Source organism: Oryza sativa, chromosome 3 (assembly GCF_034140825.1).
Source record: "Oryza sativa Japonica Group chromosome 3, ASM3414082v1".
Taxonomy (NCBI): Eukaryota; Viridiplantae; Streptophyta; class Magnoliopsida; order Poales; family Poaceae; genus Oryza; species Oryza sativa.
Window position 1 is genome coordinate 14,909,965 of NC_089037.1, and position 27,691 is coordinate 14,937,655.

Sequence of the window (27,691 nt, forward strand, 5' to 3'; positions counted from 1 at the left end):
ACTAAAAAAATGTCTCTACTCTGAAAGTGGCCGCACAACCCAAAAAGACCAGGTAAATGCATACGAGAAATTTGTAAAGTAAATAATTCTCTGTTCCATTATTTTTCTTCTAGAAAAAAGGCAGCAGGATCTCTGCCCCAATATTTGAGATAGAAACAGCATGGATTCTAAACTGAGATTAATACACAAGTAGGCACTGTACGGTGTACGATTAGAAAAAACAGAATGCACAAGAGAACAGAGTTCTTCCCCAGTTCTTTAATGACATAAAACACAAACTATGAAGCTAGAAGGATGTGCAACAAGGCAAAACCTGGTTCTGGTGTTTCCATGTAGTTATCCTCGATGTCACTCTTACAGCTTCATCTTCTGATTGCCATAGCCTCAAAGGTCGTATCTCCTCTTTCACACTATCGTTAAGAAGTGATAGAAAGGAAATTCAGCATGGTTTCTAGAACAAAAGGATTAGATTCATGACTACAAATTAATACACAAGTAGGCACTGTAGCATGTACGATAAAAAACAGAATGCACAAGAATAGAAAACAGAGTCCTTCTGGGCAATATGCCTTTTCTCTAAAAAAATATAGTCCTTCCCCAATCTGTTAGCGACAAAAGGACACAAAATATAAAGCTAGAAGGATACACAAAATATTGTAGAAATCCGTCGTGTCTCACTCTCACAATTTTACCTTCTTTTTTTCATAACCTCAAAGGTTGGATCTCTCTATCACACTATTGGTAAGAACCCCTTTCATGTAGTTTCCCTGGTAAATTGAACTATGCTGTTGCTCTGACATGAAGAAGTTAATTTTGAATGTGCTTACACCGAAGTCTTTTTTTTTTTCATTTCCACTCAGCCAACTACTAGAACAATGTAGAGAGAGAGAGAGAGAGAGAGCAAAAAATTAGTTTCGCAAGGACCACCTTCAGGGCTAGAAGGCTAGGACAGACACATGTAAGGACCAACTTTTTTCTTATGTCATCTTTTGTATAAATACACCATAAAAACTATAAATGGCCGAGGATATGCAAATACTCCCCAGTTCCTTGAAAAAACCATATCTCTACTACTATAAAAGCATTGCCATCCTCCTCCCTCCCCATCACATTGCGTGCACAACCAGCAATCCTCGAGAAAACCAGAAAAAAAAAATCAAATGGTTGGTTAAAAAAAACCCAGAAAAGGCGGTTAGTTAAAAAAACAACCGGTTGGATCCTATCTCAGTCATGCAGCTCATTCTCATATGGGCCTGTTACAATGCACGGGCATGGTACTAGTGACTATAAATATTGCACCACCTTCCTTTCCTCTCCTCTCCATAATCCACCACCTCTTTGCCATGGCCTCTCTTGCTCTGGTTTTCCTTGCCCTCTTGTTGCCTACCATCTCATGGCTATGGGACTACATCATTGTGCCCCATATATGGAGGCCTTACATTGCAGCCAAGAGGCTCAGGGAGCAAGGAATCCGTGGACCACCCTACAAGTTCTTGAAAGGCTGCAATGAGGATGTGAAGAAAATGAAGGATGCTGCAGATGATCTGGTTCTTGATGTTCATGACCACAATTACCTCCCAAGGGTTATGCCATAGTACCTGAAATGGAGATCTCAATATGGTACTAGATCTGCTCAATGCTTTTTTTTTTAATATGCTGTTGTTTTAGTGCTTGGTTAGCAATGCTGTATGGTGGCCAAGCAACCTGACTGACAATTTTCAAAGCTAAATGCTCATCCTTCACTATAAAACTAAGAATAGATCACTAATGTGGATGGTAAGCAACATTGCAAATGTGAATTGTTGCAGGAGAGCCCTTTGTATACTGGTTTGGGGCAAAGCCTCGAATCTGCATCTTCAACTATGAGTGGGCCAGGCAGATTCTTTCAAGCAAGTCAGGACACTTTCTGAAGAATGACACTACCCCAACAGTGTTGGCGTTGCTTGGCAAGGGACTAGTACTGGTCGAAGGAATTGATTGGGAGCGCCATCGCAGAGTAATCAACCCTGCTTTCACCATGGATAAGATAAAGGTAATCTTATCTCAATCGTCTTAACATGTAGGTGTGCTAGTGCTACAGAACTGAGTATGGAAATGCACCCCAGAAACTATAATAGGTTGAGCAGAAAACTCGAGGCAACTTAAACTAGGTTGTTATATGTTTGCATGTCCATTTGCAATTTCACATGACAGTTCGTTTGTAGTAAGAAAACACCAGATAAAAAGAAACCAAAATATCGAAACCATAATGAAAAAAAAATCAAAACAAGACAATAGAAAATATATCATACCCAACACATTTAATTGCAACAAAATTAATATTAGTATCGCTTCACTTTGATATCCATGCAGATGATGACAAAAACAATGGTAGCTTGTGCTCAAAACATGGTGAAGGAATTGGAAGATCAAGCATCCAGCAACAAGAATGGAGAAACTCAAGTGGAATTGGACAAACAATTCCAAGAGTTAACAGCAGATATCATATCTCATACGGCCTTCGGAAGCAGCTATAAGTTAGGAATAGAAGCGTTCCATGCACAGAAAGAGCTCCAGGAAATTGCTGTAAAATCTCTCCTCAACGTGCAGATACCAGGATTCAGGTAATATATCTAATACTCCCTTCCAAAGCTTGTAGAATGTGAAATTAAATCCCACGAACATGCAACCATATTTTGGCTCATTCATTCATATATTTACTTCTTTTTTTTTTTTAGTTCAGCTACCTTCCTACAAAAGGGAATTGGAGGAAATTGACACTTGAAAAGAAGCTTAGGGGCACTCTCATGCAGATCATACAATCCCGATTATCATCAAAAGGAAGTGGATACGGAAGCGATCTCCTTGGTTTGATGCTTGAGGCTTGCATTGCAACAGATCAGGGAAGGGAGCAACATCAGCTCAGCTTAAGCATCGATGAAATTATACATGAGTGCAAAACATTCTTCTTTGCTGGTCATGAAACCACGTCACTTCTTCTTACCTGGACAGTGTTTTTGCTCAGTGTGTATCCAGAATGGCAGGCAAGACTCCGGTTGGAAGCTTTGAGGGAATGTGGAAAAGAAAATCCAAATGGTGACAACCTTAGCAAACTGAAAGAGGCAAGAAAACTAGTACCTATGTTGCCTTTTATAATCTATTTTGATATCTTTTTTTTCTTGTGATATGTAACTCCATGTGTATCATTCTAATAATAATGGTTCATGTATGGCTAACTACAACATAACATATATATATATATATATATTGCAGATGTCAATGGTATTCCTTGAGACCCTAAGGCTCTATGGTCCTGCTCTTTTCCTTCAAAGAAAACCTCTAACAGATATTACAGTAGGAGAAACAAAAATACCCAAAGACCATGCAATTATCATACCTTCAGCAATTATGCACCGGGACAAGGAGATTTGGGGTGACGATACAGATGAATTCAATCCATTAAGATTTCAGAACGGGGTCACAAGAGCAGCCAAAGTTCCACATGCCCTACTGGCATTCTCAATAGGGCCAAGGTCTTGCATCGGTCAGAATTTTGCGATGTTGGAAGCCAAGTCAGTTATGGCTATGATCCTAAAAAAGTTCTCATTCACACTTTCCCCTAACTATGTTCATGCACCTGTAGACCTGTTAACTCTTCAGCCTAAGTTTGGTCTTCCTGTTGTTCTAAGGCTACTGGATGCATGAAGTTAGATGATTTACATGTTACCAAACTTAAATGGAATCTGTATGCCAAAGGTTGCTACTGACCTACGGCACTATACATTGTACCCCACAGTGGATGTATCCTTATAAAATAAAATAGCTCGGGCCATGATTCAATGTGAATTACTGTTCTGGTGCAAGGTTGGTACCATTTTAGCATAATACTCCGTATATAGATTTAGTATGGATATTATACTATCATTGCGCGCTACACTTTCGGGGCAACATATTTTTTTTTCTGAGGTATCTTTGTGATGCTACTTATGATTGCAGGTCTCCTCTGAAAACCACACAAATTATTTCAAATTCTTATTTGCACATAAAGTAATCGAATACGCAAATCCCTTGTAAATTCACTTCCATAGCAAAACAATTGCAAAATTGAAGGTTAGTAATCTTGTAGATAATTTTCTGCAAGCACTGCTATCGTTGCAAAATACCAGCAGTAGCTGTGCAGGTTTCTGCTACCTTTGGCTTATGAAGGAAGAAATATATAACCTATATATAGATCAGCTGATTTTTCATGTGGTTTTGATCCCAAGGCCACTGGATTAGATTCCATAGAGTTGCTTGTTCAATTTGATAATTTCACATGGTAAGGAACTCAGCGCGTAAAGCGATGAACACTTTTGATTTCTGAAGTGGGCAAGTATATATATGATTTGGAACAAAGAGAGAGACATGAGCAGCATCAAGTACATCCAAGCAGGGCATCCGGGAGCTCACCTCCGGCGTGGGCGATCGAGAAGGATCAACCACCACGGGGCCGCTCCATTGCCGGCCCTCGACCGCTGCGCCCCTTGCTGTTGGGGATGTAGCGCACCTTGCCCAGCCATGTCAGACGCGCCTCGCCGGGCGGCTACCACCACCATCACCAGCCGGCCGGCCGGCCAGCTCCAGTCCCCCGGCGCCCGGCATCCTACTGACGTCGACCCCCCTCCCGACGACCCGACCGCCACGCGCGCAGCGGCGCGGCGGCGGCGGCGAGAAATCAGGTTGCTTGGGTCATCAGTTCGGCACGATGACGGGGAAAGGAAAAATCGATTTGACGCCTTGTGCCGCGGAACAAATTTGCGATTTGTCACGGATTATTTACCCTGTCTTTAAAAATAAGTTTTCTTAAAAAAAATTGAGGGAGACTATTCTACTTTTTTTAAAAAAACTGTTATCTTTGTGGAGTTTTTTTTTTAAAATATTTAATTTATCTATATAGTTATATAGATAATCGGTAATAATAATTTAGTGAATAGTGTATGTTTCAATCTAATAGATGGAAAGCTAAACTTAGGGTGCGATGGTTTTAACTTTTCAGGATTAGATTCTCCTCGTTTTTCGTTAGCACGTTTTTCAAGCTGCTAACCGGTATATTTCGTGCGAAAACTTTCTATAAAGAAGTTGTTAAAAAATCCAACAAATTTATTCATAAAAAAATTATATTATAATACTTAATTAATTATATGCTAATATTATTTCTCGTTTTGCATGCGGCTAAACAGTCCACCGCCACCGCTGAAACGTTCTCACCCTTACTCGAAAAGTACTAGAAAGTATATAGCTAATAGCTCCCTGTTTGTTGTAGCAGAACGAGAAGGGCTGCTTCAACCCCTAGGGATCCCTCACCGCCTCTTCGACCACTCCATGGTGAACTCCTCGTGACCATGCAAATCCTAGCCAACTTTGGAGGGGTTTTTGTCAAAAAAAAAACTTCTTCAAATGTTCAGCTGTGTCGATCCATTGTGAGGATGGTGACTCGGCTATGATCCAGGGCGAACTGCCATGTTCGGTCGCATCCTTCCTGTGCAAATATCTTGACATTCCTCTCTCCACCCATAAATTGAGGAAGATAGACCTGCACCCATTGTTGATAAAGTAACTTGACGACTGCTCCTATAGTAAGCGGAGAAAATGGTGCCAATCGGTATCATGAAGGTGAAGGGAGTCCTAAGCTCAATTTCAATCTATTTATTGGTTTCAAGTGGATGCACCAAAATGGTTCCTTAAAGGAATTGGCAAAATCTACCATGGATTCCTCTAGGCTGGATGGGCAAATGCACAGGGTGGGCATTGCCATGTTGCCAGGTCAAAAGTTTGTGCCATAGTCAACTATGGCAGCCTTGGTATCCTAAATCTTGGGCTCATGGGTGAAGCCCTTCATTCATGATAGATTTGGCTATAACGCACATCACCGTTGAAGCTTTGGTAGGGACTAGTGATCCCAAGCTTGCAGAAAAAGCGCGACTTTGCAACAACGTTGGTGAATAGAGAGTCTGCCTCTTCTGTGAGAACAATTGGTACATGCATGAGGGACTCGTTCCTTGGCGCCGACTATCCACGACCGCTTCCCCACACGCATCTGTCACCGTAGAACGGTTGCACAAGCACTGCAAGCTAGCACATGGATAAGATATATCCAAGGTGCTCTAGGGATCCATACCATCTTGGAATATTTGCGGCTATGGTCTTTGGTCAGTTCAGTTCAACCCATCAATGACTAGTCGGATCAATTCATCTAGAAATGGGAGAACTCAGGGGTGGTACTCTTCCTATTCTACTTATCAAGCCATGTTCATAGGTCGAATTACTTTCCAATCTTCAATTTGGAAATCTCTGGCTCCTCACGTTGCAAACACTTTCTTTGGCTTGTGGCACTTCGGTGTTGTTGGACTGCGGATAGGCTTGCAAAGAGAGGACTCCCGCATCCAAGCCACTGCATTCTCTGTGATCAAGATGAAGAAAGCATTGATCACATACTAGGTGCATGCTTGTCCGGAATCAAGATAGCTACGGTGGCTTGTATTCAATACAATAGGGTGCACATGTTGTTTACCGATGGCCGAATCATCCTTTCATACATGGCTATGAGATAGCCAACCGAGGATCCCGAAAGAACGAAGGAGAGGTACTATTGTCACTCTAGGGGTTTAGTCTATCTAGAAAGCACGTGACGACAAAGTGTTTAATCAACAACAGTGGAACTAGGTCGACATTGCGAACACAATGGCGGAGGAGGCAACTCTTTAGCAGCTGATGAAGTTTGCAGTTCCACAACTACTTTTGTAGCACCGGTAGCCTAGGTCGCCACATCTATCGTGAGAATACAAATAGTGAAATCAGTCCCTTCTCCTCCCCTTCCTTTCCCTTTCCTTTTTCCTTTTTCCTTTTAGGTTCTCAGCTCTAATCAACTAACTTTACTTCCCTTAATCACTACAAGATTCCTAACTTTTACCAAGGGGGGTTTAAATCATCGGCCACCTATTAAAACTGCATCATTTCCGAGAGTTAAATTAAACCTCTCGGTTACCAATATACCCCGTCATCCACTTATAACCATTTCCGAGTGGTATCTTATAACTCGCACTCACTGATATATCCTGTCAGCCACATGCTACATAGCTGAATGTTCTCGTAACAACCCTCGTTAAAATTTCAAACGGTCGGCCACCTAAATCTTCCTGACGGTCTGTAGGATTTTTTGTTTGGATGCTTGGCAAATCTTAGGATTCTAATAGTGATACAATGATACACGAGTCTTATACATATTCCCCCAAACAAATGAAAGCTAATTAAACTAAAGCATGCCGCGCACAACAAGAGTAGCTAACGAAAGATCCACTAATTGGAGTAGGTTTAGAGTTTGTGCAATGATGCAGCTCCATCTCAAATTTGAAAAGAAATGCTTAAACCCAGTTTAAACAAATACTATTCGCATATATGCCTATTCATCTAGACCACACAACCAAAACCATTTGTCCATTTCCTGTCTCTTTCAGTCCTCCAGCAGTCCAGCATCAAGCAAGGCTGCAAGGGTTTTGGATTGGTAGCGTCGCGTGAAAAAGAAAACAAACAAACAAAAAACACAGGGCTGACGAAAAGAAGCCGCGACCAGATTATATTAAGATCATGAGGAAGTTAACGTTACAATTGTCAACAACATGGTTGCTGAAAGGAAGTTCTTAGCATCGCCAAGATCAGGTTCTTACCTCCGAAGTTAGATAAACTTTTGGATAAAAGTGGCAAGCTTTCCAAACGGCTAAACGGTACGTTTCGTACGAAAACTTTATATATGAAAGTTATTCTAAAATAATAGATTAACCCATTTTTCAAGTTCGTAATAATTAAAACTCAATTAATCACACGTTATTACCACCTTGTTTTACGTGAAACACTTAATCTTTTATCTTTACGAGATTCAAACACCACCTAGGGTAAAAACAAGGACCTATAGTTAAAAAATAACAAGAAGCAGAAGAGTAAATTTTACTTCGAACTACTATATATATATCCATCAAAGTTGCATAATAGATTAAACTAGACTCACCTTTTTACTTTAATGTCATTAAAAAATTGTATGATGATGTTTTGATTTATTTTTTATCAAGCAGAAAAAAATAAATCTTTAACGCCGGGAACGCATGTCACGAGCCATAGCTCTTTAAGGTGATCATGATTACTACCGAGCACTTTTCGAAAAGAAAATCGTTCTAACCAAATCAGAAAAATAAAATATATCCAAGATTGCATAGTTGACGATGCATATATGGTATCAGAGCGGATCCAGGTCTCGAACCAATGGAGCCATGGCCTGATGGAGCACTTTTCCCATCCTCAAGGAGGTACCATAAGATACGAGATACTGTGAGATACCAATCTAATCCAACCGTTGGTTTAGGAAGGGTATGATGGGGCTAAAACAAATCACCGCCTGCTCGACTAAATCGCATCCACCGATGACAGCCTGATGAAAAGCATGGTTTGGCCTGATGAACTGAAGCGTGCTACGTGAGAGGGGCGTTGTACATGCTGCTGGTGATGGTGATGGGGTCTGCGTGCACCTACTCCTGCTGCTACCGCTCCAGGCTGCGCCAGCAATACGAGCTCCAGGAGAAGCCCTGCGGCGACAGCTGCCATGCCTGTGTCCACTAGTGCTGCGAGCCCTGCGCCCTCTGCGACCAACCTCCAGCTTTGGCTCACCGAGCTCTCGATGAAAAGCCACCACAACAATCGCCAAGCTCCGCCCTTGACCACCAAAAAAGACTGGATTTGGGTGACCGAGAGCCCGACGAATGGCTGCCGCAACCATTGCCGGCCTCCAGGTACCGCATCGACGAGCTCTTGCCCTTGACCACCAAAAGAATGACTGGATTTGGGTGACCGAGATCCCGACTAACTCCAAGGCAACGCAGTCGGATCCTCCCCACCACGGCCGCCATGCGTTGTTGCCTCCGTGCCGTCGTCGCATCCAAGGCGCCGCGGTCCCGCCATCGGATCCACCCCACCACGGCCACCGTCTCATCGATCCCGCCGCAGCCGCCATCTCATCCACCCCGCTACGGCCGTCGTCGCATCCACCCCGCTGTCGCTGCCACCGTCGCATCCATGGTGCTCTCTCTTGTCCTGCCTGTGATGCTGAAGAGATGTGTGCGAGAGAAGAAAGAGATGTGTGCGTCTGTGCGATGCGGAAGAGAACACGAAAAGACAAAAATACCCTTCCACCTATGGTACCGCATTGTTCCTTCCTGTAGTACCACGCGGTATAGAGGCTGTGTCAGCCGTTTGATGGGGCTAGATGGACGGCCACGATTCGGTACCGCATAGGGTCAAGGACAGTAAAAAATATCTCCAATGTGTGAATCAAAATACACTATAGGTCGGTCTCAGTCTCTTAGACCTTGATATACCACCACCATCAACCACCGAAATGACCTGGATATATATTGCACCATCTTCCTATCATCTGTTCTCCTCCCCTTTCTCCTCCAAAGCTACATTCATCCCTGTGTGTTCATGGACTCCATCCTTCTCCTGCCTCTGGTTGCTCTCCTAGTTGTTGCCATCTCATGGCTATGGGATTACACCGTCGTGCGACTGATTTGGAGGCCTCACTGCATAGCCAAGGAATTCAGAGAGAAGCAGGGGATCCGTGGACCTGCCTACAAGTTCTTGGGAGGCAACAATGGCGAAATCAGCAGGTTGAAGGAGGAGGCAGATGGCCAGGTGTTGGATAATCTTCGTGACCACAACTACCTCCCAAGGATAGCACCTCACTTCCTCAAATGGAGGGCTCAGTATGGTATCGCTTTGTGCTTAGTGTTTCCTTTTTCTTTTCTTGGGCCTGGTTTAGTTCCAAATTTTTCCTTCAAACTTCCAACTTTTTCATCACATCAAAACTTTCCTACACATATAAAATTCCAACTTTTCTATCACATCGTTCAAATTTTAACCAAACTTCTAATTTCGGCGTGAACTAAACACACTTGTTTGTGGTGATGCTTGTTGCTGTTCTTGCGTTTGGCTCTTTCTTTGTTGGAAGCATTTGCACCAAGGGAATTTTGATGCTACTTGTCAATCTCTCTCCTCTCTCTCTCTCTCTCACACACAGACACACACAATCAATCAAGTAGTATCTATCAGTGCTAAATACTACTCCCACGTCTCATTATAAATGCAACTATAAGTTTCCGTCCAACGTTTAATCGTCCGTCTTATTTGAAAAATTTATGAAAAAATTTATAAGTTAAGTCACACATAAAGTATTATTCATATTTTATCATCTAATAACAATAAAAATACTAATGATAAAAAATATTTCAAAAAAACGGATGGTCAAAGTTGGGCATTGAAACCCACAACTGCGCTTATTATGGGACGGAGGGAGTACTAATATAGAAACAACTCGAAGGGGGTGTTTAGATCCAGAGGTGTAAAGGTTTGGCGTACCACATCTTTCTATTAATTTATTAAAGGAATAGAAAAAGGAGCCTCCACGTTCGCTCTCATGGCCTAGAAATTCTCACATTAATCGGAGAAAAAGAAAAACAGAGTCCATTTAGGAATACAGTTTAAAAATAATTGAAATTCAGAATTGAAAATAAGGAATATAGGAAGAAAAGACTAGATTCCATACCGGTATACAACTAATGGAAATTTCGGAATTAAAAAAATAAGAAAAATAAAATTAGAGGTTAGATCCGTATAGTAATACAATTTAGAAATAATAAAAATTTGAAATTTAAAAATAAGAAATATTGGAAGAAGAATATAGAGTCCATATAGGAAAACAATTTTAAAATATCTAAAATTCGGAATTAAAAATAAGGAATATAGAAAGAAAAGACTAGAGCCCATACTGGTATACAATAGAACTAATGGAAATTTTGGAATTAAAAAAAATTAAAAGTAGAGGTTAGATCCATATAGAAACACAATTTAGAAATAACAAAAATTCAAAATTCAAAAATAAGAAATATTGGAAGAAGAATATATAGTTATATATGGATACAATTTAAAAATGGCAAAAATTCAGAATTTAAAATACAGAATATAGGAAGAGAAAATTAGAATCCATACCAGTATACAATATAACTAATGGAAATTCGAAATTAAAAAAAAGAAAACTAAAAGTAGAGGCTAGATCCATATAGAAATACAATTTAAAAATATTGAAAATTTGAAATTTAAAACAAGGAATATTGGAAGAAGAATATAGAGTCCATATAGAAATACAATTTAAAAATAACTAGAATTCGGAAGTTAAAAAAGAAATATTGAAAGAAAAATACAATTTAGTAATAATAGAAATTAGGAATTAAAATAAGGAAAATTGTAAGAAGAGTATAGAGTCCATATAGGAATTTAGTATTAACTAAAAATCAGAATAAAAATAAAAAAAATTAAAAGAGTACATATAGAAATACAATTTACAAATAAATAAATTAGAATTAGAAATGAATATTGGCACAATAGTCTAGAAACAACTTAAATTTGAAATTAAAAAAATAAATAATATCGAAAGATGAGTTTAGAGTCAATATAGAAATAAAATTAGAAATAATAAAAATTTAGAATAAAAAACAATATTAGAAGAAGAGTCTAGATTCTATATGGAAATATAATTTATAAAGAACGGAAATTCGGAATTGAAATAAGAAATATTGGAAGAGGAGTTTAGAGTTCATATAAGAGTATAATTTAGAAATAACTGAAATTATAAATTTAAAATAAGAAATATAGGAATACAATTTATAAATAATAGAAATTCATAATTAAAAAAATAAATAATGTTGGAAGAAGAGTATATAGTTCATAAAGAAATACAATTTGGAAATAACTAAAATTCAATATTAAAAATAATTAATAAATATCATGTATATACAATACATTACGAATATTACACATTGGTTAGTTTGATAAAGTTAGTACAAAATTTAAAATTTTGTTGTCATTTTAATATATTTTGATAATAAAATATAAAAATATATATGCTATTATACGAGAGATAATATAAGGATGCTAGCTGCGTAATTTGCGCGGGCCACCATGCTAGTTGGGTATTATATAGGATGTCGCAAGGGTTTTTCGGGCACTAACAAAAAAAACTAATTATAAAATCCGTCAGTAAACCGCGAGATGAATTTATTAAGTCTAATTAATCCATCATTAGCACATGTTTACTGTAGCATCAAATTGTCAAATCATGGAGCAATTAGGTTTAAAAGATTTGTCTCGCAAATTAGTCGCAATATGTGTAATTAATTATTTTTTAGGCTATATTTAATACTTCATGCAAGTGTTCAACTGTTCGATGTGACAGGGTGTAAAATTTTAGGGTGGGACCTAAACAGACCCGAAATAGCAAAAATAGGTGCTTGGATAGTACTAGTACTATCAAAAGTTTTGAATCTCTAAAATTCCGCTTGTTTTGTATCAGGTGTCCCATTTCAGATTAAATGGTGTACTTCCTTCAAATGGATGCTTGCCCCGACAGATGAAATTTGTTTGATGGCTTCTAATAATAATAATAATAATGATAATAATAATCCTTTTGTAATTCTTTAGCAGAAGTTTTCAACTCAGGGTCAAGAAACAGTAAGAAAATAAACAACGTTTCGCAACTCTTTTCACTAAAAAACGCAAGTCACGGAGTGAAAAGTACTTCGTTTGTTTGTTGAATACTACTGGAAAGTGGAAACACAATCAACTTTGCATCTCAAACAAATCAGAGGCATATGCTGAGAGATTTTGTAAACAATAGTTCTTTCAAATATGTATAATGAGATGCTGATGATGTACGAATATTTGAATGGTTGCAGGAGAAGCGTTTCTGTTTTGGTATGGAGCAAAGCCACGCATCTGCATTTTCGACTATGAGTTGGCTAGGCAGATTCTCTCGAGCAAGTCTGGACATTTTCTGAAGAATGATGCGCCCCCAACTCTGGTGGCCCTAATGGGCAAGGGATTAGTACTCTTGGAAGGCACTGATTGGGTGCGCCATCGCAGGGTAATCAACCCTGCTTTTAACATGGACAAGCTCAAGGTAACAGTAACACCACCATCAATCTCTTCTCATACCAACAGATTTCGAACTTCACCTGTAAGTTTTATGGTGTACATGATTTCAGATTACAGTCATGAGTGTATCTCTTTCAAGACCTCTTAATGTGTAAAACTTATTAGAGCTAGTGAGTCCAGAAAAAAGAAATATACAGGACTGCATACATAGAAGGCCATAGGTGAGGTATTTTTATTTCATGAATAATTTTGACTTTGTGATTTACAGATGATGATAAGCACAATGACGGGTTGTGCTCAAAGCTTGGCCAAGGAGTTAGAGGATGTCGCAGCCAAGAACAAGGACAGAGTAACAGAGGTCGACCTCAACCAAAAATTCAGATAGCTAACAGCAGATATTATTGCCCATACTGCCTTCGGCAGCAGTTACCAATTAGGCAAAGAGGCCTTCCAGGCACAGCATGAACTGACAGAGATCACCATGGCAACTTTATTTCAAGTGCAATTACCAGGGCTCAAGTAATAAACTCTGCTTCCCTCAATAGTCTTTTTTCCTTTTGTAAAACTGTCACTCACTTTCCTAATGGATTTGTAATATGTTCTCTCATTCTGGATGCAGCTATCTTCCTACTGAAAGAAATCGGCGCAAATGGAGGCTTCAGAAGAATCTCAGGGACACACTGATGCAGATCATACGATCGCGGCTATCATCAAAAGACGGCGGGTACGGCAACGATCTGCTCGGTTTGATGCTTGGCGCCTGCGCTTCAGACGAGCAAGGGGAGGCCAGCAGCTTGAGCATGGACGAGATCGTAGACGAGTGCAAGACGTTCTTCTTAGCCGGCCATGAGACCACCTCCCTCCTCCTCACATGGACCGTCTTCTTGCTCAGCGTGTACCCCGAATGGCAGGAAAGGCTCAGAAACGAGGTCTTGAGAGAATGTGGGACGGATCAGTGTCCTGATGCCAATTCACTCGGCAAACTGAAGGAGGCAAGGAACAAGAATCTCTTTCTCTACACCATTTAATTACATTTATCTTATATGTTTTAGTGTTTAAGAAAGCAACTTGTTCCGTTTTAGGATATAAGGTGTTTCGACTAAGTTTATAAAAAAACTTAGCAACATTATTGGCACCAAACAAATATATTATAAAGAATATCTAATGGTGGATGTAATGAAATTAATTTGACATGAATGCAATTCCTCCAACTTGATCAGATATTTAGGTTATGTTTGAGGAGCTTAAAATTCTGATAAGTAACTGTTTGTCAGTTAGCTTCTAAGAATCTGCCGGGTTTCCTAACTTTTATGTTCCATTTCATTTTCTATATTCTTCTTTATACCTACAGATTCTTAGAGTACATGTGAGAATCTGTACTGTTCGAGAACCTGGATCAAATAGGGTCTTTTTACTTGGGACCAAATCAAAAACACCTTACATTCCGAAACGACGAAGCGAGTAATTAACTACAAGAGTAGCATCTACATTTTGTTTGTTTGCAGATGACAATGGTGCTCCTGGAGACACTGAGGCTGTACAACCCGGCGCTCTTCATCCAGAGGAAGCCCACGGCGGACATCACGGTGGGATCGCTGGCGATCCCCGCCGGCGTCGCCGTCTACATCCCGGTCCCGATCATGCACCGGGACAGGGAGGTCTGGGGGCACGACGCCGGCGAGTTCAACCCGCTGAGGTTCCGGGACGGGGCGGCGAGGGCGGCGGCGGCGGCGGGGATCCCGCACGCGCTCCTGTCCTTCTCGATCGGGCCGAGGTCGTGCATCGGCCAGGGCTTCGCGATGCTGGAGGCGAAGGCGGCCATGGCCGCGATGCTGCGGAGGCTCTCGTTCCGCGTCTCCCCCGGGTACGTGCACGCGCCCGTGGATTTGATCACGCTCAAGCCCAAGTTTGGGCTTCCGGTGATCGTGAGGCTGCCGGATGCATGAAGTGGGGGTGTGTTTCGATCACGCGTATAGCAATAATAAAAACCAGTCAATAGTAATACCCTACGCTTTGCTGCGGAATATATGTTTATGTTTAAATAGCGTGGAAATGATGTGAAGATGATGAGTTGATATTGCTTGCATGTTAAGTTCTAAAAATACAACAAAATTGTAAATGTTGTGCCGTGTTTGCGTGAGATTGAAATCGGTAAATGATGTGTCATGGTTGTATGAGATTTAAGATACTCTAAATAATAATTGCTAGTGGATGATTATGTGACGTACTTTATCTATTGAGTTTTAGTAGTTAGTGGATACCAACTATATATAGAAGGTATAGATGGCATGATTTGATGATGTGTGGTGTATAACTAAAAGGCAAAATTTGTTACAAAACACTAGAAAATCATGTAATTGGCTGGGAGACACCGTAAAAACACAATACTGCCGATGGACACCATAAAATTTGTGTAATTAGTTGTATGACACCGGAGACAATATTTTATCATTTTTGGTGAAAAAGATGAGAGAGAAATTTTAAAAGGACATAAATGCCCTCAACCTCACACTCGTCGTTCACCCTCACACCCAAAATCCCCATCCAACTTAACTCTAGGCTACTGGTGGTGACGGCGAAGGCGGCGGCGGCGGCTTCGGCATCGGCCGTGGCTGGTTGCGGCGGCGGCGGCGGGTGACCGGTTGCTTTGATGGTGGCAGCAACTGGCGACCGGCTTCTTTTTTAACGACAGCTGGTGACGGTGGCGGGCAAGCAGCTTCTGCTTTGACGGTGGTGGGTGACGGTGGCGGTGGCTGTCACACCCTGATTTTCGTTTCAGGATTTATAAATTATTTAATAAATTATTATTAGAATTTATATTAAATGTTCATTAATTTACAAGTGAAGTTAAATGTGGGAAATAAAATTTCCTAAATATAAAGCATGGATAGATTTAATTTTTATTAAATTCCTCATGGTTAATTATACTCTCTGGAATTTTCTCGGATTTTTCGGAGCTCAATTCCTAATTTTAATCATACAAAGAGCATTTCAGTAATTATCCGCATATTAAATTAATCATTAAATGGTCTGATTATAATTTTTTTAAGTACTTTGAGTGCCCAAGTATTTTCAGGATTTTTATTGAAATTATTTGAGCATTGGAAGTATTTTTAACAATTCAAAGATCATCTCATTGATTAATTTATTATTTTGGAAGTCCTTTGTTGCTCCCTTCCGGCCCAGCCCAAAAGTCTACTTTGTCTCCCCCGCTACTGTTCATTTTCCAGCTCCAGCCGCCGGCTGTAGCCGAGCCGAGCCGCCTTGCCGCGCCGCTTTGCCGCGCCGTTTCCTCCCCAATCACTCCCCTTTTCTTCCGATTGTTTGAGGGTTTTGATCCTCTCATCCTCCTCTATCTTTACCCCCAAAAATCGGAGCAAATCGTTGAGTATTTTATCCGAATCGAACTCGTTTTTGAGTTTATCTCCAAAACCGAGTTTTTGATTTCCCGGGCCGATTTCTTGCGGGAGGAGTCCGATCTCTTCAATCCAAGGCTATAAATAGGACCCCCTAGTCCTCCTCTTTCGTTTGCCCCTATTCCCAAGCCTTCCCGTGCTCCGTAGCTCCGTCGCCACCGCCGCCAAGCAAACCGTCGCCGCCGGCCATATCCGGTGCCGCCGCGCCGCCGTCTCCATCGTCTTCGCCGGTAGCCGTCACCACCGTTGGGTGCGCCGTGGTGAGGGGAAGCTCGGCCACCCTTCCTTTTCCGTCGCCGGTTACCGGAGCTCCGCCGCCCCGTGCAAGCCGAGCCGCCGTCGCCGCCCCTTCGTCGCCGGCCATCGTCGTTTGTCGTTTGGCTCGTGGGTGAGTACCGTTGGGTTCGTCTCGTCGTCCTCTACGTGTACGTGTCCTCCAATTTCGCAGCCGACCATCCAATCTCCGGCGAGGTCGCCAACCCGGGCCGGCCATTGATGATGTCATCATGACGTCATCATCGTTTTTTCTTTTTCCCGTTTTTCTAATAGATTAAATCTTCGGAAAATCATAACTAAATAACCGTAGATCCGATTCGAGTGGTTCAAGTTGCTAAATTTTTCTAAAATCGAGATCTACATGTTAAAAATATCCACATGTACTGTTTATGCTTGTTTTTGTACTGTTTTGTTGAATTTTGTTCTTTCGCTTTAGTTTCCGACGTTCCGGAGGAGAGCGTTTTCGTTGAGGAAGGTTCGTGAGTGCATCGGAAGTGTTCAAGAAGACTAATTGAAGACCGATTATTGCAAGGCAAGTCACACAGATCCCAAACAACCCTTTGAGCATGTTGAACCTGTTTAAAGCTATTGTTTTATTTCAACTTATGTATTATTTTCGAATGTCATCGGGTGGTGAGCCTTTCCCAATTAATTAATGGCCGAAGATGACTTTATTTTCCTGTGGGTTATAATTTGATTAGCTAGAACCTTATATATTGGTTTGGTTTAGCTAAATGCTATATATATAATTGCTTAGCCATGCTTAGAAACATTAGCTCACTAATGGGATGAATCATACTACATTATTATTTATGGTTATATTTAATGGTAGCTCACGATGGTTAATCGTGTTATGATAATTAATTGATAATTAAAACTTGTTAATGGTGGGTTGTGAGCACATGGTTTTGAAGGTCGTGCTCATGACAATTAAGGACCAGTTCACGAGCTACTGTTGTGAGACATTAACCGTGCCAACCACAAGCCAGCGTGGGCAACGGCTTTACCTTTTGTATAGCATAGTTCATTACGGGGTGCCAGACTGAGAAGCGGCGAGAAGTCCGTGGGGGTCGCTGGGGAGTCCATGCCTTTGGTTTTTGAGGGGGTGATTATGATCCAGGAACGGTGCACTGTTTTGAGTTGTGTTGTGCAAAGGGTATTGTCACGATTTCCCCCTTTGCAATGCCGTGGTGGTATTACGGGGCATGGCAACATGTGTGGAATCGTGTCTTGTGGGTACAGTGGTACACCTCTGGCTAGAGTAAAACTATTCGAATAGCCGTGCCCGCGGTCATGGGCGAGTTGAGCAATGTTTTTCGTGATTAGTCCCATACTACTCAATAATGTTAATAATGTGATAATTAATTTGACTCCTGGTTTGGAATGGATAATTCCTGGTTTGGAGGTTTGATCTATACGACCGGGGTTGGTTGTTCAGGTTTGGTTGGGCCTATGCAGCATGGGTGTACTGTTCAGTGTTGATTAAAATTTCTGATTAATTACTCTACTGTTTTACTTCTCTTAAATGTTTGCTAAATGCTATTTCGCAAATGAACCCTATATTATGCCATCCTTTGGAATCCTTGTGCACTTGCATATTTGCTGTGTGGCTTGTTGAGTATGTCATATGCTCATTCTTGCAATAATCATCAAACCTCAGTTGAAAAAAAAGGATCCGGAAGGAGAAGATGTTTGGCTTATACCCCAGTTGAGCTGCCTGTGGGAGTGGAGCTGAAGCCATCGCTAGACCGTTAATTCCGCTGCCGTTTTCTTTTCTTTTGTAAGTATGTAACGTTATTATTGTGATGGATTTGTATATTGAATTGTCAGTTTGTGTACCTCGGCTGATTCCTGGACGAGGGTTTTATGCACAAATAAGTTCGGAGATTATTAGTGAATTTCTGGGCATGACAGCGGCTTCGGCTGGTTACGGTGACGGTCAAGCGGCGCTGGGAAGCGACGGTGGTGGTGGTGGCTCAGCTTCTCACGGGGCGTGGACCGGACGAGGAGGGGTGGTCGCTCTTGCTCGTCGAGAACCTCCAGCTCCTCGTCCTACTCATCACTTCCCTCGCCGTCCTCGTCGGCTGCGGCATCACGCTACTCGTCTGCCACTCCTCCATCTCCACGCCCGCTACGAAACCGCAGGAGGCGCACCCGCGGGCCCTCACCCCAGCCAAGAAGAAGCAAGAGACCAAGCCTGACCCCGCTAGGAAGCGACGGCGGTGGCGCGGCTTCATCTTCATTCGTGTGTCGCCTCACTAGTGGTCACTAGAATGGATACTATCATCTCAATCGGGCGGCAACTCCCATCTCAATCGGGTACGGCGTCCGTCACAGGCTAGAAGTCACTTATGTGAAAAGTTATCTCAATCAGGCAAACGGCCGTCACGGATGAACCTATCTTAATCGGGCCCTAATTAAAGCCCGTCACTGATAGCTTTGACCCAGACGACATGTCAAACTATAGCCCGTCATGGATGACCTATCTCAATCGGGCCTAAACTATAGCCCGTCACATATGACCCTTATCTGTGACGGGTATTAACTATAGCCCGTCACAGATGAGTCATCTCAATCGGGCCTAAGTTAATACCCGTCACAGATGAGTCATCTCAATCGGGCCTAAGTTAATGCCCATCACTGATGAGTATAATCCTAAAAAAAATTAAATTTTATTTTTGGCTAGCTTTGCCATGCCGTCCCGCCCCTCTCAGGGGAATCCTTTTTTTTTTTGTCTTTACTCGTGTGCACGAAGTTCACTTCGTGATCGGTCATCCATCCTGAAATTGCTCCAGACCAAACACGCTTAATATCAAAGTTCTTTGGAGATCGGCTTCCGAAAGAGTAGTTGTAACTTGTTGGTATAAGTATTCTATTAATCCTATTAAGTTCTAGGCCGGGATATGTCACACTATGCTTCAGTTTCATGTAATCAATAAATCGATGATACTTTATATATATATATATATATATATATATATATATATATATATATATATATATATATATTACTAGTTAACGTACTTAGTGCGCGTAACAACAAATTTAACATCTCACCAGTTACGTTAATTAATGGTAACAGCGCAGCATATGAATCTCGATCAGTTATGCGGGCGGCACTAAAGCTAAGCAATAACACTTGTTATACCGATCGTATCCGACGTGGCTAGATCGAATTCACCCCGCCGGCATGCACCGCTCGATAAAAAAAACATATACTCTCTTGTTTTTTTTAATGAATGACACAATTGATTTTTTAAACGTATTTAGCATGATTTAAGTTTTCTATAGTATTTAAAAGAAAGTTAAATAACACGTAAGAATGATTGAACATTTGTAAAAAGAAAAATCAACAACGTGTTGTATGTTAAAAAGCCGGAGGTAGTATGATATATATAAAGTTTATAAGTAAATATCCAGAGAGGATAAAAAAGCTAGCAGCAGGCGGTGATCCTTTAGGGCGGAACTACGGTAGGAAGGCCAGTGTCATATGGCACCAATAACTTTCGGCAAAACCTATAGCAAAACTGTTTATTCATATGCTGTAACACCATGATCGAAATATAATTAGCTTACTATGATACCGATGAACACGTTATGACAACAAACGAATCGATTTTCTAGTTCCGCACTAATCTAGGCCTAGGCGGGATGGCCCTCTCACGTTCACGTACGCAACGCCGATTCGATTTCGATTCGATCCGATCGCAACGTACGGATAACGGATGGATCGCCTCGTCCGTCTTGGCGCGCGCCAACTAACGTACACCCACCCGCTCATCTATATAAACCCGCCCCGGCCGGCCACCGTGTAGCAAGTATACTATTTCTATACTCACGCTAGCTAGCAACGCCGCACCGGCCATCTCGATCGATCGATCGGTCACCCACCCATCCACACACACGCACCGCAAGCACACGCGGCTATGGGTCTGCCGCTAGAGCAGTGGTGCGGCGGCGAGGCGGCGGGTGTCGTCGCTGCCGGGAAGGAGTCGGCGGCGTCGTCGGCCGCGGCCGCCGCTGGGTGCAGGACGCCGGGCGGCGGCGGGGCGCGGGAGGGGGGACGAGGCGCGGCGGTGGCGGGAGAGTGCCCCGGGGCGCCGAGGAAGAGGAGGGCGGCGCCGGGGCCCGTGTCGCAGATGCAGGAGCAGCACCGCCAGCGCAGGGACTTCTACTCCGGCCCCGACGTCGACGCCTTCTTCGCCGCCCACAACCTCTAGCCACACACGCGCTAATTAATTAACCCCATCTCTAGCTGCTTATAGCTAATTAGCTAGTTAACGTTACGTACGTGCTGAATAATGAAGACCAAAGTACCGTGTCGTCGCGTCGACCCCTGCGAGCGATCGAGAGGCACATACGTTACAGTGAGTGTGTGTTGCTAGCTAGCTTTCATGATGGTCCTTCGCTTTCAATAGGAAAGGGGGAAAAAAGACCATCATGTAGTTATGTGTTGCACCGCACGCATGCAGTGGCCATGCATGTCGATCAACAATGTGACTCAGTAGTAAGTTTGTTCTAGCTAGTCGATCTCGTCACTCTTCAATATGCTATATATATTGTGTGTTCAACTACTTGCGTACGTACGCACTTCTTGTTATTTAACTATGCCGTCATATATACGTGCTATCCTGTATGTGTATGTGCCTGGTATGTTTAAGGTGATTTTACCTCCATTTCTTTCACGCTGCGCGTAATTGCTATAACCTACCCCCCCCCCCCCCACCCCTCCCCTTCATTCTAAACTGTCAGCGTATCACTTAGCTTTTTACACGGTCTTGCTTTGACCATTGATTTCCCTTTTTAACATATTTTCATATACAGATTTAATGATACATGTATATAACACTAAACACTTGTATTGTTAGTTAAGTTTTAAATGTTCATTTTCTTATGAAAATAAGGGCAAATGTGATAACGGGGAGGGTATAAGTTATTATACTAACAATTTCAACCTTCATACATGCAAGTGTATGTGGGGAAAAATATTGTAAATGTATTTTTTTTCAAGATTGTGAATTAACCATTCATTACATTTGGGATTATATATGCGTGCAATTCCTGTATGTTTTTCATTTTTGGGATTGCTAGAATTATGGCGCCATATTTTTTGTTTTAAGTTTAGTTACTTTTTTCCCTATGTGTTTGTTCTCTCCTAAATGTAAATACGCTATTATTTCTCCTATCTCCTCTCTTTAAGTATATTATAAATTATTTGTGATCCTAATTCTCTTTAGAATGTGTATTTAAAAATAGAATGTGAATGTTCAAAATGACAATGTAATTACAGGCATATATAATTTTGCAACGTAACAATCATTTGACTATTTTTGTTTTAAAAAAATTACGCCGGCATAAATATAGCTACTCACTTTTTTAACAATTCTGATATGTCGTTATATTGCATACTAGAGGTCCAAATGCAACGCAAGCATATATATTACTACTCTTATTTCCCTTTTCTTAATTTTAGTTTTGTGCGTGAACTGCGGTCTCATCTACTCATTCTATATATCACGAGCGCGGTGAATCATATATAAGATGTCAGCAGATCACATTATAACCGATCGCGAGATGCCCTAAGCTAGCTGCTACCATATCTCTATAGATCTATAGTGTGCCCTTCACACCTGCCCCCTGCATTTTAGTCTTGTGTATGGTACATTGGTGGTATACTCGATCATTGCCAACTGCAAACAGATCACGTAGTACTGTTGATCGCTTTGCCCTGCAGGAACTGGAAGCCTGGAACAAGCTAGCCAGGCAGTGTTCCATGCATATAAGTATGTTGCAGGCATCAAAAGCAGAGGAATATCTAGCAAACGTACAAAGTACTAGTACATACACTGATGGAGAAATACTCTTTACTCCCGGTTTAGAACCCTTTGTAGTCCCGATTTTCTAACCGGGACTACGAATCCGGGACTAAAGATCGCTATCTTTAATCCCGGTTCAAATAACCGGGACTAAAGATATCTTTAGTCCTGGTTGGTAACACCAACCGGGAGTAAAGAGGGGGAATCTGTAGTCCCGATTGGTGTTACCAACCGGGACTAAAGAGGGGAAGCGATGTTTCCTTGAGATCTTTTTTTTTATTCTGTTGTTGATTTGCTAATGGCTAGTGTTAATCCATATATTTTCACCCGAATCGAATAGGATGCACATCCCCAAATCAACATCCCAAATATCAAGTTACTTATACACACAAATCAAATACATCACAAATCCTACACACAGATCAAATACATCACAAATCCTAAAAAAACTACACACAAATTAAATACATCACAGATTGTCGAGGGGTGACCCTCTCTAGCGGGAGGCTGTGAGGCCCCCCTTTGAGAGTTCGGCCGGGGGCAGCGGGTGAGATTCGAGGATTTGGTGAGCGAAACTGTGTGTGATCTTGATCTCGGAGGCTCCTCCAAGACGATGAGACAAAAGAGGTTTATATAGGTTCGGGCCGCTATGAAGCGTAATACCCTACTCCTGTGTGTATGATTCTTCTGTGCTTAGAAAGTCCATGAATCCTTGGTATGCAAGCTAGGGTTAGACAAGCTTTGGCTTAGGGATCCTCCGTCCGATCCTCCTTCCTCACTAGGCATGGTCCTCCTTTTATACTCTAAAGGGATACCACATGTGCTGCGAGTGCTACCTAGGGAGAAGGGAAAATATTCTCTATATTAATTACATGTCTTGTGCCTTAGCCCAGAAGTTATCTGCACGTCGGTTGCTGCGCGGGGCCCATCAAATCATGCAAGGCGCCCATGTCATTCGCCATTTAATGGATGAGGACTTCCGGGTTCTCGTTCACACCAGAAAACGGGAACCCGGGTCAGTTCAGAGTGGTTGGACCAGCTCTGACCGGGGTAAGAGGCTGTGAAGCCCCTCATCATTATGATGGGACGGGACAGAGCACGCCGCTCGCCGCCTGACACACTGACAGGGCGGGGGTACACAGTCGCCGTCCCATCGGTCATTCAACCGGTCACAGACCGGTCAGATGCGCAGCACGCCGCATTAAATGCGGCATGGCGCGGTTACATAGACCGCTATAAATGCAGTTAGGTGGGCGTTAGGCGCGCCCACTTAACCCTGTACATATGGGCTGATACGTGAAGGGGGTCGGGGCAGCTCGACCCCAAGCGAGGGCGGCCTCCTCCCTCTAGCTTGGAGGAGGCAGCCTCCGCGCCACCCCGGGCTCGACCCCCCTCGGGGGGAGCCACGTGGGTTTGGGGGCGGCCCAACCCCAAGCTGGGAGGGGGCAGCCGCCGCAACACCCCGGGCTCGACCCCCCTAGGGGAGAGCCACGTGAGTTTGAGGGCGGCCTCCTCCCTCTAGCTGGGAGGAGGTAGCCACCGCGCCACCCCGGGCTCGACCCCCCTTGGGGGGAGCCACGTGGGTTTGGGGGCGGCCCGACCCCAAGCTGGGAAGGGGCAGCCGCCGCAACCCCCGGGCTCAACCCCCCTTGGGGAGAGCCACGTGGGTTTGAGGGCGGCCTCCTTCCTCTAGCTGGGAAGGGGTAGCCACCGCTCCACCCCGGGCTTGATCCCCCCTCGCGGGAAGCCACGTGGGTTTGGGGGCGGCCCGACCCCAAGCTGGGAGGGGGCAGCCGCCACAACACCCCGGGCTCGACCCCCCTCGGGGAGAGTCATGTGGGTTTGAGGGCGGCCTCCTCCCTCTAGCTGGGTGGGGGTAGCCACCGCTCCACCCCGGGCTTGATCCCCCATCGCGAGGAGCCACGTGGGTTTGAGGGCAGCCTCCTCCCTCTAGACGTGATACCCCCGGGCCCATATCACCGACACAGATTATACAAATTATACATCTTAGATCCATGCGATGCAATGAATCACAAAATCTAAAAAATGATACATCCAGTGAAACACAAATTATATATATAAAAAATAAACGAGCCGGCGCCCGGCCGCCGCCTACCCGCGCGCAGCCGCGGCCGCCTGCCCGCGCGCGGCGGCGCCGCTGCTCGTCGCCCATCTCCATGCGCGCGGCCGCGCCGCCGCCGCCCGCCGCCCGCCTGCCCGCCGCCACCGGCCTCCTGCCCGTCGCCGCCTCCCCCTTCGCGGTCGCGCCGCTGCCGCCCGCCGCCGGCCGGCTGATGAAAGACGGAATAGAGAGGAGGAGGAGGAAGGAGAGGGGAGGAGAAGAGGAAGGGGATGAGGGGAGGAAGAGAGGGGAGGGGAGGAGGAAGAGGATTGGATCTGAGAAGAGGAAGAGAGGGGATGTTCCAATCTTATGTAAATATCTGTCTGGGACTTAACCGATTAGATGTGGGAGAGAAATATTTATTCCCGGTTGATAACTCCAACCGGCACTAAAGATCGATCTTTAGTCCCGGTTGGTAATACCAACCGGGAGTAAAGATTGATTCCCGGTTGGTGGGACTAAAGTAGTAATCTTTAGTTCCAGTTGGTAGTATCAACCGGGACTAAAGATCCTCGACCCCCTGACATACATTTGACAGGGGATGAACCGGGAGGACTAAAAATCATCTTTTGTCCCGGTTGGCACCAACCGGGACTAAAGATCAAATTTTTTTTAACCGGGACTAAAAATCGTTTTTAGTCCCGGTTTTTAATGGAACCGGGACTATTGTGAAATTTGGTCGACCGACCAAAGATGGTTTCTCCACCAGTGATATATATGGAAGTGGATTTTTTCCCTCGAGGGGACATCCCCTCGTTTTGTGCATGTCGTTCAAAAAGTTATCAGAAAAAATTATCAAGATAGATCAATATATGATATATCTTTTCGCAAATATGTGAGTTAAAATTTGACCTATACAGTTCAAAACAAAAATAACAAATTTGAAGTTAAAATTTGACCTATACAGTTCGAAACAAAAACAACAAATTTGACCACGTGAATTACGTGTTCTATTCATATAGAAAATTTGCTATTTTTGTTTCTGCTTGTATTAGTTAAATTTCAATTTGCATGTTTACGAAATGACATATCACATATTGATCTATCCTACTGAATTTTTTCATTTTTAATGATTTTTTTTAAGTTACATTCACTGGTGGAGAAACCATTTTTGCTCGGTCAACCCAAATCCACAGTAGTCCTGGTTCCACTAAAAACCGAGAGTAAAAACGATTTTTAGTCCCGGTTTATAAGAACAACAGGACTAGATGATCTTTATTCCTGGTTGGTGTTACCAACCGGGACTAAAGATGATCTTTAGTCCCGGTTGCTAACACTAACAAGGATTAAAGATAATCTTTAGTCCCGGTTGGTTCCCTGTCAGACCGTGTCAGGCGCCTAGGATCTTTAGTCCCGGTTAGTAACACAAACCGGGACAAAAGATAGAACTTTAGTCCCGATTGGTATTACTAACCTGGAATAAAAATCTTACATATACTATATAATCCCTATTACTTATCCTCTTATATCGTCCACACAACAAACTCTCTCTATCTCTTTTTTTCCTCTCTAACTCTCTTCCTCTTTCCTGCCCTATCTCTTTCTTTTTGGATAGATCGAGTGAGAGCGCTGCCTTATCTCTATCCAGATCGAGCGAGAGCAAGAGCGTGTCGGCACGGAGGGCCGCGCGGCGGGGCGGCGGGCGGCGCGGCAGCGAGCGGCGGCCTGCGCGGCGGCGCGGAGGCAGCGGGCGGCGCGGCAGCGAGCGGCGGCCTGCGCGGCAGGCGGCGCGGCGGCGCGGCAGCGCGCGGCGGCGCGGCGGTGGCCGGCGGGCGTGGAGAGGCGGCGGCAGCGGCCGGCCGGCGTCTCTGTGATTTTTTTTTTTTAGAATTTGTGATTTATTGCATGATCCTGTGATGTATTGATTTGTGTGTGATGTATTTGCGATGAATTTTGTAGAACTTGTGATGTAATTTGATTTGTGTGCAATTTTATTTTAGGATTTGTGATGTATTTGATTTGTGTGTATAAGTAACTTTAAAGATTTGTGATGTAGATTTGGGATGTTACCTTGATTTGGTATTTGGGGTTTAATTTGGGATAGGCATCTCACTTGATCCGGAAGAAAATAGAAAAGAAAAAAAAAGAAAAAAAGGAGGGGGCATCTAGACTGCTGTTATCTCCTCTTTAGTCCCGGTTGTTAACACCAACCGGGAGTCCCAGTTATTTTACCCGGAACTAAAGATAGCGATTTTTAGTCCCGGATTCGTAGTACCGGTTGGATAACCGGGACTAAATGGGGGTTATGAACCGGGAGGAAAGATGGATTCTCCACCAGTAATTCAAAAATAAGCCATATCCATTAAGGGATGAATTGAGTTACGATCCTTTAGTATCATGTGTTGAACAGCACGTACGAATGAACTTTCTACCTTCAGGTGCTATGTACCAGAGCACACCCTAGATGAGTGAGACCTTTACACGTATAGTCCACCATACCCTGGCTGTCCTAGCTATAGCATGCACTGCATGCTGAGAGATGATATTCTCCATGAACCAGCTAGCTATAGCTGCAGGGGACCAATTGCCTGAACCTGGAGGGAGGTGTGCATATCTGTGCATGTGAAGTACGGAGTACTACACACACAAACTCTAGTAGACTAGCTCAATGCATTATGCATGCAATGAGAGAGATGTCCATTCGCCATTGCCCCCTGCAGGTATGTTAAGATCTTGCTTTGTACAGTTGTACTGAACCAGAGATCAGGTAAAGAAAAAGCTCAGGTTGATTTCAGGCCGGCTCGAGATATGCATGAGTAGTACTGGTTTCAGATGCTAGCGGTACTGAATTACCTGCATGCAGGTGGCTAGCTCTCGAGGCAAAGTTTCAGACTTTAGATGGTCCGGGGGGATGCTGCTTATACGTCATAGTGCACATGAAGTTGTTAAGATATTCTTCCTCCTGAATCCTCCTCATCTTTTGAAAAGTCTTTCTGATGATCCGCCCTACTTACACCCGGCCCTTGATCAATTCATATCCCTTAGTGCACTTTGTTGATTTAATTTCATTAGTATAAATATATTAGGCCTAAAGATATACCGAAATAAATCTTTTGGCAGTTGCCGCCACT

The 27,691-nt window shown here is 43.1% G+C and overlaps 1 protein-coding gene, 2 long non-coding RNA genes and 1 pseudogene across 4 annotated transcripts; 3 read left to right on the top strand and 1 right to left on the bottom strand.

Annotated features, from left to right (window-relative positions):
* Window positions 1–57: 57 nt before the first annotated feature.
* LOC107280431 (uncharacterized) lies at window positions 58–4,764 on the bottom strand. Its single transcript, XR_001544543.3, has 2 exons — window positions 4,429–4,764; window positions 58–410 (listed from the first exon to the last, which is right to left on the bottom strand). It is a non-coding gene; the product is annotated as an uncharacterized lncRNA (long non-coding RNA).
* Window positions 1,323–3,825, top strand: LOC4332938 (cytochrome P450 709B2-like). Its single transcript, XM_066309119.1, has 5 exons — window positions 1,323–1,620; window positions 1,809–2,032; window positions 2,353–2,603; window positions 2,723–3,101; window positions 3,253–3,825. The coding sequence occupies exons 2-5, from the start codon at window positions 2,018–2,020 to the stop codon at window positions 3,682–3,684; spliced, it is 1,077 nt and encodes a 358-aa protein (XP_066165216.1). The 5' UTR covers window positions 1,323–1,620; window positions 1,809–2,017; the 3' UTR covers window positions 3,685–3,825.
* Window positions 4,765–9,404: 4,640 nt separating the features above from the next.
* On the top strand, window positions 9,405–15,213 carry LOC4332940 (cytochrome P450 709B2-like; annotated as a pseudogene).
* A 956-nt stretch (window positions 15,214–16,169) lies between these two features.
* LOC136355904 (uncharacterized) lies at window positions 16,170–19,118 on the top strand. 2 transcript variants are annotated; one of them, XR_010740467.1, is made up of 4 exons: window positions 16,490–16,794; window positions 17,119–17,214; window positions 18,343–18,462; window positions 18,597–19,118. It is a non-coding gene; the product is annotated as an uncharacterized lncRNA (long non-coding RNA). The 2 variants fall into 2 exon arrangements; XR_010740466.1 differs by lacking the exon at window positions 18,597–19,118 and having other exon boundaries at window positions 16,170–16,794; window positions 18,343–18,572.
* Window positions 19,119–27,691: the final 8,573 nt, after the last annotated feature.